Source organism: Phaethon aethereus (assembly GCF_964289735.1).
Source record: "Phaethon aethereus genome assembly, chromosome: 5".
Taxonomy (NCBI): Eukaryota; Metazoa; Chordata; class Aves; order Phaethontiformes; family Phaethontidae; genus Phaethon; species Phaethon aethereus.
In genome coordinates this window covers 18,122,100-18,142,377 of record NC_138579.1, presented here as the reverse complement: position 1 = coordinate 18,142,377, position 20,278 = coordinate 18,122,100, and the positions used below count along the sequence as shown (strand labels likewise).

Sequence of the window (20,278 nt, the reverse complement as noted above, 5' to 3'; positions counted from 1 at the left end):
TGTCATCCAGTATGTTAGATCCTGTCCAAACGATCTCCGCAGCAGATGTCTTAAACTACAGGGACTCTTCCTCCTCTTGATAGGCGTATGACAGTTCAGGAACTCTGCGGCAAGGATGAGGTCAACTGGTCCCACGTATTCACAAAATAAAGATGAAGGCTCAGAAGCTATTAGGGTTTCATTTTTCTGTTATGGAGTACTGGTTGCTCTGTATCAGCTTGGCCCCTACCAACACTACTGAACTCACGCTTTTATTAATCTACTTCGAAGTTGCTGTTACAGTCAAAATAGACTTAATTAATGGGTTTTTTTAGCAGAAATAAGCTGCCACAAAATACAAGATTACTTGTCTGAGGCCTTAGTGTAACTGCTGTGCTAGTACAGCATTAAAGAAGCCATTCAATACTACTTAATTCATTAAATACTAAAATTAAATTGGCCATATGTAAAACTCTTCATGTCTAATTTCTGCCAGTGATGCGCATGCAAATATTCACAAACTGGAGAAAACATTATCCTTTGCCTTCCTCTCTTCCTCTGGTAACCTAGCTGCCCTCCTCTAATGTGAACTAAGTGGTAATATTTTCCAGTTACTGTTTCATAATTTGTTTAAATTAGCTAAAGCAAGTATAAGGCTTTTCCTCCAGGTAGAAGACTCAGGGTATCCTGGTAAGATAACGACAAGCCAAAGCAGGCAGCCACAAGAGAGCTTTCAGAGCGCTAGACAAGTATTCTTTTTAAGACACTGAGATATTTTTAAGGTCCAGGCTCAGCTCCTGTGGGGGTGCAGCATCAGTAGATCAAGCATTGAGAGCTCCTGCTGAGCACGTCAAGAGGCTGCAGGAGAAAACCAGCAGCAGAGCATGCCACAGGCAAGGATGAAGAAGGTGAGGAGGAGAGCAGAAGTGTCATGCTACACCTTGGGGAGACTCAGTAAGCCAGTGGGGTGAGAGTGTGAGAACTAGGTTGTTAAACACAGGGAAACAAGCAGCTGAAAAACTTCACAGCAATGATGGAAAGGAAATAACAATACTCTCAGTACCCCAATTCAGTTCTCTTCATGATCACGTGGAATTAGAAATGGCCAAAACTGTCCTCTCTCATGCAGATTTTCATACAAGGGAAGAGATGCAGAGCTCTAGTGTAAGGATGCCACCTTGATTTTGCTGACGAATTCTAAGCAGAAATATATCACAAGATGCAGAAAAGGCCCACCTGGTCTTCAATCCCTTCAGGGATGCAAAACCAATGCCAGGTTTCCTTTTCATAATGTAAGAACCTGATAAAATGGCACAGAAAAGGAATGAGGGCATGCTTGCCTTTGCTCAGTTCCTTTTTTCAGCTTTCTTTACGAGGAACTTTAAATGCTTGGTTTTATTTTTTGGATACCACATTAACTCCAAAGATGTGTTGTCTTCTCACATGCGTGAGGAAACAGAACCTTACCATCTTTTCCCCTCCCACAACTTCCACGCTCTACTCCGAAGGGCATGAGACAAACAATGCGTTGCAAGGAAAGCTTCATACATAATTGATAAACTCTGTATGCTTATGATTAAATCGTCACAGCTCTTGATCAGCAATGCAAGGAAGCAAGAGAAAAGCCCTCCAGAGGTGGGGGAGTAGGGAGGGCCTTCAATTATTTACATAGATGAAAGAGTCGAATTTGCTATTCTCAAACAACCAGCAAGTGGTTGGGGGAGACATTCAACTCCATAGACAAATTTCTCTTTGACTGAGTTAATTGGTGTCTCCTATCACAGCAATGACACTGGTTCTATACTGTACAAGATGCAAAAACTCAGCTCGATCTGGAGTTGGCAGGTGAAGGTTCCCTGTGCTCCAACCAATACAGATCCCACTACTATGTCTTACCTTTTGGGTGCTTCTCCCCCTCTCCTTGCCCTGCTAAGTGCAAAGGGCATCAGCTATGAGGAATTCAGAAATCTCGAGTGACTGAAAACAGACACAGGCTTTGGGTTTTATAGCAGATATAATTTAACAAAAATTCAAAACATTTTTCTGACATATTTTTAAAAATTGTTTTAAAAATTACTTGCTCAGGTCAGGTTAAAATGATTTGAAAGCATAATTGTCAGGAAGCACCCTTCAAAAGTGGCATTTCACAACATCATAATCTTTTCCATTAAAGCAAAGGTCATGGTTCTAACATGTTTTCAAATACAGACTTAACTCCAAATATTAAGTAATAAAACACTGAGCAGCAACACTTATTCCTCAAAAATCTACACATCTCCCAAGGTCAGTCCTGGCCCATTGCCACGTTGATGTTTTTGTACATTCTAAAACATATTAACACAGGACTAAGGGAATTAGACCCAGTAGAGAACAGAACTGAGAAATATTATCAGAGGAGAAAGAAAATTGGGAGAGATTTCCGTAACCAGAATGGTAGGCTTGCTGGTAACACTACCTGTATTTGCTGCCCTTCTCACTGATCTGGATGCAGTAAAAGCCAAACCTCCCATTACCACCCGCTCAGATTGTACTCGGACTGTATAAAGCTTACCTTCCCCTGTCCTTTAAGGACATTAAAATTCAAATCAAGTTTTATCATCAGAGTATGCCCACTGTGAATTTTACCCAGCAACTTTTACCCATCTCACAAAAAGGAGTAATAAACAGAACTATTTCAAAACTAATTAACTTCTATTAATACAGAGAATAAGAAAAAATAAGTAAGAACGTAAGAAAACAAGATCCAAGACAAGATTCAACAGTAACTAACTGCATGTTAACAGAGCCTTTTAAATCAACATTTCGCTTTGTGCCTGCGCAACCAAGACACAGGCAATACCCTCTGATACTACGTGTCTTCTAGCCAAGCTCCTCCATAAGTACTGACAGCCTTGATAAGGATTATCCTTGCTTCCGTCACACTGAGTGATCTTGCTCAGTTATCTAATTTCATTTCATTGATTTCTTCTTCTTGGCTTGTTGTCTGGACACGGTACCCAGAGCAGATTCTGAAATGCCCACTAATGTCTGAGGCAGAAGTAGTTTTCCAGACTGTGTTGGGTACTTGGTTTTCATAAGGACTTTAAACAGTGGCTGGGACAACATATGTTTTAGTTGTTTTTTCATCCCCTTCAGCATCTTTTGCTTCTGGTTTTCTTCTTGCTCGCTATGTTTTTTTCCTTGGGGCAGAAATCAAAGATACAGAATGTTACAAGAGAACTTGCATCAGCTTCTTTTATCAGGCTTTTGTAGTGCTAGGGGTAGCTGCTAATCTCATCTTTCTCTCTCTAACAAGGTCACTGAACTCCTATACAGTCTTCCAGTCACCTGTGACACCTTCAGATCACCCATGCTGTCCACAAGATAAGATCAAAAAGAATCCTGACTGCTGAGTAACCATAGCCCAAGTATCATTCTGCTAAATCATTAAATTGGGTCTCAACCCAGAACAGACTTGGGAACAAAAGGAAAGAGGGCCCAGAAGACAAGGTATCAACCCCGGGCTTCTACCTCAGGCAGAAGCTGCTTCTGTGATTTTGTTACTTTACGCATGCCTCATTTCAGCACCTGTAAAACAGGAAGCCCTTTCCTCCTTATACATAAACAATGAGGTGCTCAGATTTAACAACACAGGAGAAAGAAGGGCACAGAAAAGATTGTAGATATTCAAATAAGGTCAGAGGCCTGAACTGGAAAGAATAAATGAAATCAAGACTGCTGTAATGTAAATTGCAAGGACTTTACTAAATCCTTTGTAAGAGTGTAAGAGGCATTTCATTTATGGGAGGAATGACTGAATTTCATTTGGTCTCCAACAAGCTACAGAAGAACCGGAGACTGAATACATTTTAACGCACAAATGTGGCAAGATTCCGGGTGGCAATTACAAAACGATTCACTTGAGAGCCACAACTGACTTGGACTGGATGTGCTGTTTTGAAACTCACTTCAAAGCACAGCATACTCAGATTATGTCAAAACAAGACAGCAGAGTGCTAATTATCTGAGAGCACTCCTGAACAGTTTGGACAGAAACGATTAGTGTTTGCTTGGAAAGTGGTTGAGAACAAGCTAGTCCAGCCATGAATAAAAGAAAGAAAAAAAATTAATCTGAACATGCTTCAAAATATAAGGCATCTGCGTATTTAGCAGCTAACAGGTTAGAGACAGCTTAAGCTGAAGTGACCCAGGCAGCACCCCTATTCAGCATACCTTCAAAGAACTAGTGGGAAATCATACCTTCAGCTCCTATAATTTGAACACAATGTGGCATTTTACAGTGCATCTAAGCAGTGCAAAGCTTCACTGCATTGAACTAATAGGCACCTGTAGCTGCACAGCCCTACCCATTCTCTCAGGCACAGCCTGCAAACGTTTAATTTTAAAAACAGAAGAAATTATTTACTTCTAACACACCACCAAAAAACTCATCAACTTGAATATAAGTATTGTCCATTTAGCCCACACAACCTACATAAGGCTCACATAATTTCTGGTGTTTGCTAGTGTTTCCTGGGTGTTCCCACACAGAGCTGCCAGGCTCCTGACCTGCTGCCTGACTACAGGGGAGTGGGAGAAATAAGCGTAAGTAGAGAAAACAGCTTTTTCTTTGACACAGAGGGGACAAGACTCACACAGAGCATACTGGGCTGTTAGAGTACCCTAAAAGGTTTGACAGAAGCTAAAAGTTCTTGTCCTACGACATGTGGACTTGTCTGTAACTTGTCAGAATTGTCACACACCACTCCCTTAGCTCCAGCACTATCTACTGCATAATCATCCTGAAAACACCAACAACACCACGTACTAAATAATGACACTCCTTTCCTTCCCCTTCAGCCCTGCAGGTTTTAAGAGTTCCTCTGCCATGGTCGGGCTTCTTCTGGACACCAGCACTATGGGTCCAACTGAGCATACCCATAAACAAACATTTCTACTTGCCCATAAACATGTCATCATCAAGATCAATCTCAAGAGCCTCTGCAGCTTGCTGGAGCCAGGAGTCGTGTTGCTTTGCCCGACTGTTGAAAAATTCTGCCTTCTCAATCTGCCGTGCCAAATTCACCCGCTCCTGCAACAAAAGTACATTTCAAACATTATAATCAGGTTTAAACATGGGGCACTTTAGCAGAATCAGTGTTTGAGAGCAGGCATTACAATGCAACTGAGGTGCAGAGACACTTCTGTTCCCTGCTGGTGCCCCAGCTGATGCCCCACATTAATAAAGACATGTCATCATTTGCTAAAGTGTCTTCCTTCTTCAGATACATGATAGAATCTGACTCCTAAAACATCTCAACTACTAAACTGAATGTTAACTCGTCATCTAAAAACAAATCATTACAATCAAGGACAAATCATGATTCAGATACTAATAATTTCCAAGTTACATATTTACATATACAGCTGGATCTTAAAGTTACTGGTCTCAGCAATAAGGGGCAGCCTTCATACCACTCTGAAGAAGCAAGCTCCTTCAGGCCACATGGAAGGAACTACTCGTGTTTTCAGAAATGCACCTGATCTTGTTTAGGCACAGGACAAAATGTCCTGTCCTTCTTCCCAGCTGCACACAGGTGGAACAAAGATGTCCAGCCAAGCCTAACCTGACCTGCAGCCTTCCAGCTGGGCCAAGCTGTCTTAAATAACTAATTCCTTATGGAAAGAAAATCTGCACTGACAGTAAATAATAATCCACCCAGCAGCAAGTTCTGCTGTTTGGAATGTGCTGCGGTTGCACAAAACAAACCCTGTGTAGGACACTCTAAGGGAACAGTAGCAGCACCAGCCAGGAACTGCCAGTATAATTAAAACCCAGAGAGAGAGGAAATTAAACTTGCAGTTGGCTAATAAAACAAGTCAGTCACTTCTCCTTAGATCATTACAAGAAATTCCAAATGGTTTTTCCATCTTTGTAAAACTTCAGTCCTCTTTTGGTCTCTCCTGTACCCTGGTTCATCAATTCTCTTCCCCTCAAGTGTGAAATACCTTCAGACTTTTCCTGAACTTGAATGAAGGCATGCAGAACCAGGGAAGGAACATGCCAAAGGGACAGACATAAAGAACCAGCAGCACTGTTAGTTGCAGCTAGAATGGATTTGTGATTAGTGTAAATTAGACCTGACCATGTGAAGGGCATAGGAGGCTAGAGTCCTGTAATTACAATTACAAATACATCTTTTCTGGGGAGAGAAGCACTATTATGGAAGGAAGAGAAGATCGTGAGATGGTGGCAGGAAAATTTAAGTGTGGAAGCAACATTTATTTGCCCATTAATTGACAGAGCATGGTAAGAGCCAAGAACTTCTCATCAAGAAACACAGAGGGACCTCTGACGAAACACTCTAAAAACAACAGATTTCTTTCAGTAACCAGAAACATTTGGTGGGTGGAAGGGGGTGGGGGGAAAGATGAGGAAGATAAAGAAGAAATCAAATTCTCTTTGTTACTACCAAGAGGAAAAAAATGAGTCTGTGGAAGCATTTTTTTTATTTTCTTCCTCTTTCAGAAAGCCGCATCTCCTGAAAGATTCATGCTAAATACCCCATTTGCAGCAAGCCTGGGCTTTGAAACTTGCTGACATTATTCCCAAGACGAGGATACCGCTGTTGCCACCAGGGTGGACCCTGGGCTCAGTCCAAGCCAACAGGATAAGCATGAACCAGAATACCTTAAGGAAGGGATCTGTTGCATTATCTGACTGCTTGCATTTTTTTCCTCAATGAATGTGCAATATTCAGACATTCCAATCCCAGCTGAATTCCCTTCAAATGCGGCATTTAAATATGTCGCATTTGTACATGGCTGATAGCATTCTCTTAACAGTTTGGGTGACAAGACATGAAATGGCCTCTTATTCGAGAATTAGAAAATCTGCGGTGACTAGATGCTTTCTAAAATATATTGTTTTGTAAATTCTAACCATTGTCTATCTTGTTGAGTTAGTGAATGACTGAATTCTCCTTAAAATAGGCAGTAACCTAGAAAAAGTAAACATACCTGGTTTGACAGAGTTCAGTGGCAGCCATGGCCTCAACAGTATAGGAACTTTTCTAAAAGCAGACAACTCACTACTTCAACTGAGAAGCAGACAAAAACCACTGACAATCCCTGGACCTACTATTGCTCTCTAGTCTGTTCCTAACACAAGGGGCTTTAAACAATGTACTTAACAGAGCCATCCCAGCTCCCCAGCCACAAAACATATTCGCTTCCCTGTATTGTTTTTGGGAATCTAGTCAGAAGCAGCTCTACATAACAACATGCAAGAAAAACATAAGTGATGTTTATGTTTGAACACCTTTCTTGAGCCAGTTATTGAGGGGAAATCACAAATATTGCTTAAAAAAAAAAAGTATGATTAACTTCATTTTCAAATCCAGGTCCTGAAGAGTATATTTCATCTGAAATCTGGCAAGAATGTGATGGGCAATGCAGTAACATAAGTAAGGAAGCAACTGCTCAGGCTGCAAAGAGATTGTTGTTTCTTTACCTTGATAGAAGTCATGCACTTCGTTTCAACTGGGAAAAATGGCAGCTCTTCACTCTTCTCCAATGTTTTATAAATTTTCCTAAAATTGATCAAGTCATCAGGGCCAATGAGCAATAGGCTAAGGCCTTCATTTGCAGCTCGGGCTGTTCTGCCGCTTCTGTGTACATACAACTCAGAAGTACGAGGGACCTGCAAATATTCAGAAAAACCATGAAGCTGGCATAGAAATCTAGCAGCAGTCTGTCATGCTTTGGTCAAGAGATTGCCAGAGAATATTGTTTTTTATACAGACATGGTACATTGCATTTAATAAAGCTGAAGGAAAAGTAAAAGATGATGTCTGGAGACACTTTTTTGTTCTCTGGTCCAGTATTCTTCCTTGAATAATCTTTTGTGAGTCTCTCCTAACTTCTGACCCTCTGCCATTTCATTTGCAAAGCAGGAAAAAACAGTATGTGTCCTCAGAGAAGAGTTATAGGGCTGAGTCATATGCCAACTTTGGATATAACAACTATGGAGCAGGTTCAAAGCTTATGGGTAAGAATCAGAGACCGAGGCAACAAAGAGAACGTTGTGGTTGGTGTCTACTACAGGCCACCCGACCAAGGAAAGCCTATTGATGAAGCCTTCTCACCCCAGCTACAAGAGGCATCATGCTTGCAGGCTCTCAACCTGCTGGGGGACTTCAAACCACCCGACATCTGCTGGAAAAGTAGCACAGCGAGCTGTAGGCAATCCAGGAGACTCCCGGAATGCATTGAGGATATCTTCCTATGCAAGGTAATAGACAGCCCTACCAGAGGGGATGCCATGCTGGACCTGTTGGTCACCAACACAAGTGAGCTAACTGGTGACATCAAGACTGGAGGCAGCCTGGACTGCAGTGATCATGCAGGTGGAGTTTGCAGTCCTGAGGGATTGGGGGCAGGTGAAGAGTAAAGTCAGGACCCTGAATTTTAGGAAAGCAAAATTCTAGCTCTTCATGGACTCAGTCAATACAACCCTCTGGGAAACTGCCCTCAGGTACAAGGGAGCAGAGCAGAGCTGACAGATCTTTAAGGATGCTTTCCACAGAGTGCAAGAGCTCTCGATCCCCAGGTGTAAGAAATCAGGAAAGGAAGGCAAGAGGCTGGCATGGATGAGTTGAGACCTGCTGGTCAAACTAAAAGGCAAGAAGGAAATGCACAGGCAGTGACAGCAGGGACAGGTATCCTGGGAAGAGTACAGGGACACTGCCCAGTTGTGTAGGGATGGGGTCAGGAAGGCCAAGGCATGGCTGGAGCTGATCTTGGCAAGTGATGCAAAGAATATTAAGAAGGGCTTCTACAGGCATGTCAGCCAGAAAAGGAAGGTCAAAGAAAGTGTACCCTCTGCTCCAATAAGCAAGACTGGTGAGCTGGTAACAATGGATGAGAAGGTTGAGGTACTCAACAACTTCTTTCCCTCAGTCTTTACTGGCAGTGTCTCTTCCCAAACCTTGCAAGTCAATGGACTGCAAGATGAGGACTGAAGGAGCAAAGTCCCTCCCACTATAAGAGAAGATCAGGTTGGAGACCACCTGACAAACCTGAACATATATAATAAGCCTATGGGATCTGACAAGATGCATCCCAGAGTCCTGAGGGAACTGGCTGATGGAGTTCCCAAGTCACTCTCCACACTGCCTGAAAAAGCCTTGGCAGTCAGGTGAAGTCCCTGGTGACTGGAAAAAGGGAAACATTGCACCCATTTTTAAAAAGCGTAGCAAGGAGGACCCTGAGAACTACCAACCTGTAAGACTCACCTCTGGGCCTGGGAAGGTCATGGAACAGATCCTCCTAGAAGCTATGCTAAGGCACATGGAGGACAGGGAGGTGATTTGAGACAGTCAGCATGGCTTCACCAACGGCAAGTCCTGCCTGACCGACCTAGTGGCCTTCTATGATGGAGTGACCACATCAGTGGACAAGGGAAGAGCTACGGATGTCATCTATCTGGAATTCTGTAAGGCCTTTGACATGGTCCACCACAACATCCCTCTCTGAATTGGAGAGAGATGGATTTGATGGGTGGACTGTACAGTCAATGATAAACTGGTTGGATAGTCACATCCAGAGAGCAGTGGTCAAAGGTTCAATGTCCAGATGGAGATCAGTGACAAGCGGTGTCCCTCGGGGTCCATATTGGGATGAGTAATCTTTAATATCTTCATCAATGACATGGGCAGTGGGATCAAGCGTACCCTCAGCAAGTTTGCAGATGACAACAAGCTGAGCGATGAGGTTGACACGCCTGAGGGACAGGATGCCATCCAGAGGAACCTGGACAAGCTCAAGGAATGGGCCTGTGCGAACGTCCTGAGGTTCAACAAGGCCAAGGGCAGGACCCTGCACCTGGGTTGGCGAAACCCCCAGTATCAGTACAGGCTGGGGGATGAAGGGATTGAGAGCAGCCCTGCTGAGAAGGACTTGGGGGTACTAGTGGATGAAAAGCTGGACATGAGCCAGCAATGTGTGCTCCCAGCCGAGAAGGCCAACCGTATCCTGGGCTGCATCCAAAGCAGCATGGCCAGCAGGCCGAGGGAGGGGATTCTGCCCCTCTACTCTGCTCTGGTGAGACCCCCACCTGTAGTATTGCCTCCAGCTCTGGAGCCCTCAGCACAGGAAAGACACGGACCTGTTGGAGCAGGTCCAGAGGAGGGCCACAAAAATGATCAGAGGGTTGGAACACCTCTCCTACGAAGAAAGGCTGAGACAGTTGGGGTTGTTCAGCCTGGAGAAGAGAAGGATCTGGGGAGACCTTATTGCAGCCTTCCAGTACTTAGCGGGAGCTTCTAAGAAAGATGAGGACAGACTTTTTAGCAGGGCAATAGGACAAGAGGCAAGGGTTTTAAACTAAAAGAGGGTAGATTTAAACTAGATCTAAGGAAGAAATTTTTCACAATGAGGGTGGTGAAACAGGTTGCCCAGAGAGGTGGTAGATGCCCCATCCCTGGAAACATTCCAAGACAGGTTGGACAGTGCTCTGAGCAACCTGCTCTAGTTGAAGATGTCCCTGCTCATTGCAGAGGAGTTTGACCTAGATGACCTTTATAGGTCTCTTCCAACTCAAACTATTCTATGATTCTATATCAATGTTAAGCAGAAAGCAAGGAGAATCATATCTGTTATGTCGTTTCTCATTTATAATCACACATTCATGAAGTGCTACCTACCACAGTCAGTCTCTGCAGCAATGAGATCCTTAAATACAAAGCACTACAGGATAGTTAAATTAATAATGATTAAATCTCTATACTTGGGACTGTGCTATACACAGGACTGAGAACCATAGCTTTATAGCATTCAGGGTTTGGATCAGCAAAAACTTATTTCAAAACCAAAACAGTAAAAGCAAAAACATTTAAAAGTATTTAACCTGGTAGTGGATGACATGCTGAATGTTGGGAATATCAAGTCCACGAGCTGCAACATCTGTTGTCAGGAGGACACAGCTGAGAAAGTGATAACATTTAATGAACATAAAATTGTAGAGTAAACCATCTGTCAAAGAACATAAAATGCAGTGACCTAGAATTCTACTACAGCAATTTAAGGAACAGATTTGTACTTTATCATCTGCTGGGAATATGCTATTTGTTTGCCTTCACAGAAAAAAATACTCAATATTATATCACAGGCAGACTTGAAACAGCAATTCTTAGAAGTCAAAGAAAAAAAATTGCAAATGTTACCTTCAGCAGGTCTATTCTGTTTCCAATAAGGAAATTCACTACCTTGCTGGCTCCTATTTTCCTATACTTTTATTCTCTCCCAATTCACAGGAACGCTAACACAAATCACTGTTCAATGGTCTAATCCAAGTACTTGGCAGGGAGGTATGCTTGCCTTCATTACATTTCTCACTGCTCTGCCCAGGCTGGGTTTAAAAATATCTTTAGCTTGATATCACTATACCATTAAAAACACAGTAGATCTTTTGGCAGGACAGAAAGGTTATTACAGGTTTCACCAGGTGGGAAAAGTCGCAGTATTAAACATTATAGATTTAATCAACAGCTTTTGGGGGCTGAAATATCTTCAGCAAAGTTCCACTCAAGCAAGTTCTCTCAGTAAATTAAAAGCTAGAAATATAAAGGGGAGGGATTGTGTTCTGACAATTAGTATTTCTCTTTACCCTTACAAATGAAGGGCTACTCAAAAAAGTAATTCTTTCATATAAACAGTCTACTACAGAGACAAAAGTCTCCCTAGGGTGATGGAACAATTTGTTTTAAAAAAATCTCCCAGCAACTGAAACAAGGTACTTGTAGTTAACAGGAACCTGTTAAGATTTTATGACATCTGACTGCATACTCTGTTGCTACAAGGTTCAAAGCAGAAATAATCAGAAAAAATTTTATGGTTTCAATCTGCAGGAGGATGTGATAGATGGTCTCATAGACCTCTTCTTGCCTTGAAAATCTTCAGTCTCTGAAAACGCCCCATCTGGCCTATCAATAGTCAATGCTATTGATACTACATGTTGCCAATGGGTACTGCAGATCTATCACGGCAATGCAACCTCTGTTCTCCCTGTCCGAGTCTTATTACCAAGGTACAAATTCCCACGCAGTCAGACAGCATGCAGCACTTCACAACAGGACTAAACTGTGAGGCTTCTGGATTATGGAAGTACTGAGACCACCAACCTCTTCCTGAAGTCTGTCCCAAATCCAGCAGAAAACAGTAATTCTTAAAATGGAAAGACAGGTCTGTCTGGGTAAACCTGACTGCCCACTGCTATGAAAGGCACAATTGCCTCTTGTCTTGCATTGCTCTAGGATACCCTGACCCTTAGGAAGCTAATTCATCTAACTATACCCACAAAACCCTAACCCAGTAAAAAGTGGTTAGTTTTCTGATGGCTCAGTGAGATGAATCAGCTTACAGAAGGATCAGATGAGCTGCAGAGCCAGAGCACAGTGGTACGGAGGTGTGCGAGATTGTTATAAAAGCATATGGCTGAAAACAGGGCAAGTGACGTTCCTTCAGCAGCAATGAGCTGCCAGACCACAGGATAATTCAGGCTCCAAGGGACCGCAGGAGGTCTCTAGTTCAACCTCCTCCTCAAAGCAGGATGAGCTATACGGTTGGACAAGGTTGCTCAGGCCTTTATCCAACTGAGCCTTGAAAACCTGTTCCAATGCCTGACTGTTCTCACATAGAAAAAGCTCTTTCTTACATCCAGCCTGAATCTCTAGTTTCAACTTGCACCTGTTATCCCTTATCCTTACTCATTAATAATCTGCGCTCGGGAACAGGAGACTCATCTCCAGCTAACTCCCCCAACCTGCCCCTACTCTAACAGAGTTGTTTCCTCTCCCCAGTACCCTTTACATAACTTCTTTTCTTCTCTACTAAGAGGTAGAAAATCAACTCACCTCTCTCGCTCAGCAAACCTTTCCAGGTTTTTCAGCCTTTGCTTTTGGTGCATGTTGGCATGCAAAGGAAGAGGATCACAATTTAAGATTGTGAGGAGAGAACTGAGGCGTTTTACACAGTCTATGCTGTTTGCAAAGACCATGGTTCTTCCTGGATACTGGAGAAGAAAGTAATAGAGATAATAGTCCTTCTCGTTTGTATTACAGTGGATTCTGGTTTCTGTCAGAGTCTCAACAGTAGCCTCTTTCCTTGTTAAGTCTATCACTTTGGGTTTGCCCTTTATTCCTACTTTTTCCATTAACAATTCTAGTTTGGTCTTCTTGTCCATCTTTTTAGCATTTTTTTTCTGTAAAATTCTTGTGGGAGTCTGATGGACTAAAGTCAAAGTGGCAGAAAAAACAAAAGTCTGTCGTTGAGGGTTATACTGTGAATCATTTAAGATTTCCAGCAACTGAGACAGCTCTAAGAAGTGACCTTTCTCAACCATTCGGTCTGCTTCATCAATCACGAGGCACCTGTCGAAGAGAAAACACACAGTAAAAATACACTCGTGCAGATAAACACAAATCTGATACACTTAAAAAGAACTTTTCCTGCTAAACACATACGGGAAGTTCTGCATGTAAAACCCAAAGGAACACCAGGTATGTCAGGGTAGCTACAGTAGCCTTCCACATTTCTTTTTGAAAAATCAGGTTTCTAAAGGAAAAATTAGGTTTTTGCTCCTGGCTTTAGCTGACATTTTCCTCCATCAATATAACCACAGTGCATTTCAATAAAACACTCTGGCAAAGAAATAAGTGATCATACATAGTCTAATTTAATCAGTTATTAAACATAATCAGTATGCCATGACGCCCAGTTCAGTATCCAGCAGTTAGTCTAAAAGGCACCTTTACCTGAGCTGCCGAAGATTTGAAAGATGTGGGTGTCTCTCTTTAACTAACTCCCACAAACGCCCTGGGGTTGCAATTACAATTTCTGGCTTTCGATTCAGTACACGTTCTTGCTTCTGTGCAGCCATACCTCCAACTAGAATTGCAGTCTTAATGCCTAGAACATAGAAATAATAGTCTTTATCTCACTAATTTACCAGTAAATATCTTTACATGCATCCACTCCAAGTATTTTAAAAAGTCTACACCGCAACTTTCAGCAAGCATTTCAGCCAGGAAACTTTGGGCATTTTATGTAACACTGAACACAGAGCAATGCCTTACAGGAAAATACTTACTGTAGTTAGATGCCAAAAATGTAACCGTCTGTCTTTTAGTGCACCTGTCTTCCAATAGCAGGAAGAATCACATATGTCCTCCATAGCTGTTAGCTTTGTTTACCTGTACTTCAGAATCTCTTTTTTTGCCAATTATATCTGCATGAACAAGCATGTTCCTGTTACGAGTAACTAGCAGGCCCCTCCAAGAATAAGACTGCGAAATGCTTGTCTTGCTAATAACTGCTTGTTTGCTATGGAATAATCCTAACAAGAATGCTCCCACCAAATCATTGATTCTCTGGACTGCACAGTAGTGCAGACCCTAAGTTGGCTTTAAGCAATTTGCTCAGGTACTAAAAGGAGTTCAGCTTTGGAAGCACAGACTCCACACATGGCTTATTTCACCCTACTTCTTCAAAGAATATACTGGCCTGTGACAAACTCAATGCTACTGTGCAAGATTCCTCCAGTATCAAAGCTAACACTGATCTCTCTTCCCTACTACCTGTGGAACCCCATGCTTCCAGGTGGGTATTTTATTCGAAGTGAGTTTGAGACAATAAAGCAAGCCCACAAGAAAACATTTTCTCTCCTGCTGCAGCAATCATGTCACTTAGGCAGCAGATTTTTAAAGACAAATAGGACCGCTCCTATCAGAACTGTACAGACATAAATTGATTATTTCAGGTGAGGAGTTAAAACCAGCTTTGTAATAAGCTGTAGGCTGATGAGCATAGGAGGACCTACAGACACCGAAGGAAGATATGCTTAAAAACAGTTCACTGCACCATATATCCTCTTCAATAAATAAACAATTGCTACTATTGGAGAAGCGGGGAGTTGTCTCCCAATTCTCCCCATCTTCAACAGTTTCACTTTCTCACTCATTCACTTAACAGATGTGCTGATCTCTGGTTTGGAAGAGAAAGGAACAGGATGGAATTGCTTTCATCAGGAATGTTACCCAAGAATATGCTGTGGCCTGATGGCTGCAGGAGGTAAGTCAGACAATCCATCAATGCTTTCTACCTTTAAAATTTATGGCCATAATTTTTTTTTTGATAGATCAAAATGATATATCTAGATATATCTGTATCTAGCTATTATCTACATAGATATATCTATCTGCCAAAAAAAGGAAATCATGATATATCTATTTTTAAAATGTGTGTGCGTATATATATATTAAAAAAAATAATTTCATTATATATATAACCTACATAATCCAAAACCAGGACAGAGTTAGCTGTGGCTGGGTATCTAGTACTGATTCTGTGTTGCTAAAGCATGAGTCAATAGTTATTTGAAGGAAGAAACATTTTAAAGCAAAATATCCCACATTAACTGTTTACTTCTACATGCATCTCACTGAAGAATTTTAATGCATTTCTCAAATATCAGTGACTACAAACCTTAACCCTTCAAAAGCCACCCCAATTTTATGATGTGGAAGAAACTGCGGCACACATTCTGACTCAACACCAATGCCAAGATCCAAACGCAGCATAATCTGGGACATGGCCCGTGGGATCTACATACCTGTAAACTTTGCAACTGCATCAATGTGGTGTTTTACTTGTACAGCTAATTCTCTTGTGGGAGTAAGGACCAGTCCTAAAAGAGGTCTCTTTTTATGGGAGCCAACAGTATGTGCCTCATCACTGAAATCAAATTCAAAATTTTCCAGCACCTTCACACAGCCTGTTGTGAAAGATGCATCATCTTCATCTCCGCTATCTTCAACCTGCTGATGGGTTATTTTTTCTGCTTCATCCTCATTTTCCCATCTCATTTCATCATGATGCTGATGGGGCTCTTCAGAAACATTGCTGTTTCTGGTCGTTGAGCTATTTGATTTTTGCCACTGCAGCACAGAGTGAATCATTGGAATTGCAAATGCAAGTGTTTTGCCGCTTCCTAAAAAAACAAAGAAGAAGAATACAGACCAAGTCGTCATTTATTTGAAAAGATGAGAAAAGCAACAGCCAATCACCCACTGTTCTTAAAACAGACACAAACTCTTTACCTTTAGAAGACCAAAAACTTGCAAGCAATAGCATCTTTTCTCCTATTCCCTTTATACATCTCCTTGAGGTCACAAATAGCATGATTCCTGGGGAACAGGTATTTTTCCAATCTCTAGCAGCTCGGGAAGATTCATTTCTTCTGAAAGTGTTTTTTAAAAGCTGCAGTTGCAGCCAAGATATTTTTAAAGAACTGTGTGCCCGCAAGGAGAATACCATGCCCTAATTGACAGTTCTGATCAATGTTCTCCACATAAAGGAATAGCAAATGAGGCCAAGGACAAACTGGAATGTACTTGAAGGATTCACTTCCATCTTCAATTTATAGTTGTTTACAACTTTCTAAGAAACTGTATTTTGAAATACTCTGCCATCTATTTCCTGATCTATCACCAGCTCACATTTTTATGATCAAAACACATAAATCTGATTTAAAACAAGTAATCCAACTTGGAGAGAAGGGTGTTGTCTAATACCAAAATGCTTGCCTGACTTTAAGTTCAGGGCTTCACTGGACCAAACTGCAAGTCACATCCATGCCACATATTCCCTTCTGAATTATCTATCACTAATAAAGATGTTAGGAGAAGCCTGGTAGCACATCCACCCCAGTTAAAGGTCTCATAAATATCAGTTCATTGATCACAAAAGCAGCATCCAGAGCACAAGACACTATTACATCATTCCTGTAATAGGACACTGCTGGGAAGCAGTCCTCTGGAAATTTCATCTCCATCCCTTAAGCAGTGTTGGTCCGTATCACAAACACATAACGTTTGTTCATGTTCAGCAACACAGAATTTTGCCTATTTAGGGCAGAACCTTAATATTAGTTAATAAAGAGCTAAGCCTAGTATCATTATCCTGACCAATACTGCTGCAAAGTCTCCTTGTATCCACTTCCCCACCTTTCTGTATTTCTTGGAGGTCTCGTATGACTTCTGCACTTGAAGCAGAGAATGTTTATAATGTGTATTTGCAAAGCACTTATACAGTAATATTCTGTATTACCAGAACATCCGTTTTTAATGTGAAAAACACTGCTGATCTTGAATTAAATGTAATGCAGTTTGGCTGGTGCAAATGTCAGTACTGCACCCAGCTAGATTATGGCTGTGATAATCAGGACTATTCTGCAGGCACTAGATTCCCCCACAAATTAAACAAATAATCACCTCACAGGGCACCTTATTGTCGCAACACACAGATCACATACCATAGCCAGGTCTGCAACACCAGGAGAAAAGTGTATCTTGGTACCGCCAGATACTACAGCTCAAGCTAATTCCTGCTCCTTTAAACAGTTTTAGATTATAAGGTTTTGTATTTTATAAGATTATGTAAGATTTTACATTTGGTTCCTTAACCAAAAACTTCACTAGTTCTACATGGTAGGGAACAGAAGTGGTTAGATCCACTGCAAAAACAAAAAGCCTTGACATTCCCTGCATCTGATCTCCACAGGGATTTACTGCCATACCAAAATCTTGCCATTCTCCCCTATGTTGGTACCAAAAAGGGAAGAGTAATAGTTCTTTCACCTGCCTCCTTCCTCCCAAAGGCCCAATGCTAAGGGAAGCTCTAAGATGTGGCAAAAAGAACTGGAGAGTTTGAGCCTCTCCCAGCTGCAGCACTTCCTAACAGACGATTGTCCACATCTTCTCTCAAGTTTCTACAGGAACTCTGATGACCCACTGGGCTCTCTGGAGAGAGCCTGGCTTTCTCTCATGAAAGAAAAAAATAAATGAGCAAAACACAGTCCTACTACCTCAAGGTTATGCAAAATTAGACAGCAATAGCACAACCTGCCACCAACAGTGCTTTCCATTCTGCAGCTAGAGAGGGATTTGCTTTCCAGCACTGCCAAAATGGCACTTCTTTACAGCACAGAAACACCATTTAAATTTTCAGTCCCATTTTCAAAAACACTCCCTGCAGGGCTTTCTAATCCTATTAAAGCTAATAGCACCAGCCTACCTTCTAATTAAAATTAAAATGCAAATGACTTCATATCTTACTAGTTGCTATACCTCCATGCTCGAGAGCAATAAATGGCTTTACAAGACAAGCAGTGAAATAACGCAACTGGAACAGATAAAAAAAAATACAAAAGAAGCCTTTAAACCAATGCAGCTTCCAACTGTGCTTCCTATCTGTATTTTTTTATGGGGGAAAAAAAATGTTACACTGCTAAAGAAGACAAAACTTCAAAGATATAAGCAGCAAAAATAGTTAGAGGGAAAGTAATGCTCTGAGATTTCACAGTATTGTTTAAGTAAAAAAGAAGCTATAACAAATTTCACAAAGGCTAGCAATGGTCAAAGGTATGAGCTGATCACAAGCTGGACAAGAGACAGTACCTCTCCAGTTAATGGATCGATACAGTAGTTAAAGCACAAGCAGTGAGATGGGCTGGTGACAACGTACAGACCAAGCCCAGAGACAGGGCACAGGGTGGGCATGTTTTGCTACGATACAGGCCTAGACCATATTCACATTGCCTAACGCTGTGCGTAGTATTTATTTACCACTCCAACCTAGTTCTCTGCTTTGCCTGGGCACGGGGACGTTCACAGAAGTTAGGCTCTTGGAACATGACTTTGTTTCAGTAATTCTGCCCTTTGCAGTGTATCGCCTTACAGTTCCCAAAATAGGAAACAATTTGAGTAACAACAGAAAAAGAGACTTTGGTCAAAAGCATAAAAACTCATTGAGATTTCAAAGCTTTGCACACTGTACTTTGTAAAGATGGAATATCCTGTAAGTTACCAAGTTTTAATACTTTACAACGAATCATTACTAATATACCAGATACGCAGAAGAGACAAGCTCTTCTCCTACATATAAATGCTGCTTCTGCCACATGTAAAAACTCGTAACTATAATATGCATTTCAAGAGGGGAGATGGGAAGCTCCCAGCATACACAACCAATTTCACAGATTTGTACCTGTTTCTGCAGCACCAAGAACATCCATGTTATCCCGGATGGCAGATGGCAAGGCTAAGGCTTGAATAGGAGTTGGAGCACTAAACCCCAGGTAGCTCAAGGCCCGCAACACTGGTTCAGGTACAAACAGGTCTTTCCATGCAGACACGTCAGCTCTGTGATCAGCTGAGGCAGATAAAACTTCTGTTGTCCAGTTTTTAACTTTTTTAGAAGTAGTTACTGATGGAAGAGCTTCTTGAGAAGCCTTATTTTTAGCTACCTTCTTTTTCTTTTTCTTTGGAGCACCTTTTGTGCTTGAAGTGCTCTCAACCACATGTCCATGGTCCTCACAATTTGCCGCTTTGATTATTTCATTACACTTTGCCTCTTTATCAACCAGTACATCAACTGCTGTTGCATTAGCATCACTGCTTTTAGCTGTTTTACTTCTCACATCTTTGTTTTTCTTTCTCCTTTTGGGAGGGACGACAGGTTCTTCCTCCTCCTCATTGCCGCCTTCTGAAACATTCTCAGCCTTTCTCTTCTTCTCTTTTACTTTCCCCACTTTGGAAGAACTTACTAGTTTGTACTCTGTAAGTTCCTCCAAGCATACTATATCTCTGAACTCCTCATCAGCAAATAGATTGGGGTCGATTTGCACTGTTTTCCATTCTCCTGTTACTTCAATGCCTTTTTGTTTCAATTTAAAGGAAGATTTAAATCTCCCTCCTTTTTTGGGCTTCATTTTTACCTAAAATGAAACTGGAGGGAGGCAAAAAAGCAGAGCATCAGATCAAAAGAATGAGGATTACATTGACGATATTCAAGCACACAGGAAAGCAAAGCCTAATTCTTTTCCTTTGGGGGAAATAGTATGAATGGCCTTAAACATAACTGCAGCAGAGCAGGCCTATAGCCTCGCTCCTGGAACAGCTCCGGGATAAAATCGAAATCACCGAAATAAATCACCGCAGGCCGCCAAGCGCTCCCGTCCCTGCCTACCCCGGGTATCACTGACCAAAGGCCCGGCAAGGCCCGGCAAGGCCCGGCAAGGCCCGGCAAGGCCCGGCACGGCCGCCGCTGCCGCACACAGGAGCTCCGGGCAGCCCGAGAGGCCCCACCGGCTCGGAGCCCCGTGGCGAGGGGCTCCTCCCGCCCCCTCAGCGCTTACCGCGCTCTGAAGCCCCAGCAGCGCGAGGAACAGGGAGCGGCCGCGGGGCTTCCCCGCCGTCAGCAG

General features: G+C 42.1%; 1 protein-coding gene across 1 annotated transcript; it reads right to left on the bottom strand.

Annotated features, from left to right (window-relative positions):
- Nucleotides 1–2,928: 2,928 nt before the first annotated feature.
- DDX24 (DEAD-box helicase 24) lies at nt 2,929–19,918 on the bottom strand (the record flags this gene model as incomplete). Its single annotated transcript, XM_082000533.1, has 8 exons — nt 19,063–19,918; nt 15,629–16,006; nt 13,773–13,926; nt 12,873–13,388; nt 10,868–10,943; nt 7,472–7,660; nt 4,917–5,050; nt 2,929–3,145 (listed from the first exon to the last, which is right to left on the bottom strand). The coding sequence occupies exons 1-8, from the start codon at nt 19,784–19,786 to the stop codon at nt 2,929–2,931; spliced, it is 2,388 nt and encodes a 795-aa protein (XP_081856659.1). The 5' UTR covers nt 19,787–19,918.
- Nucleotides 19,919–20,278: the final 360 nt, after the last annotated feature.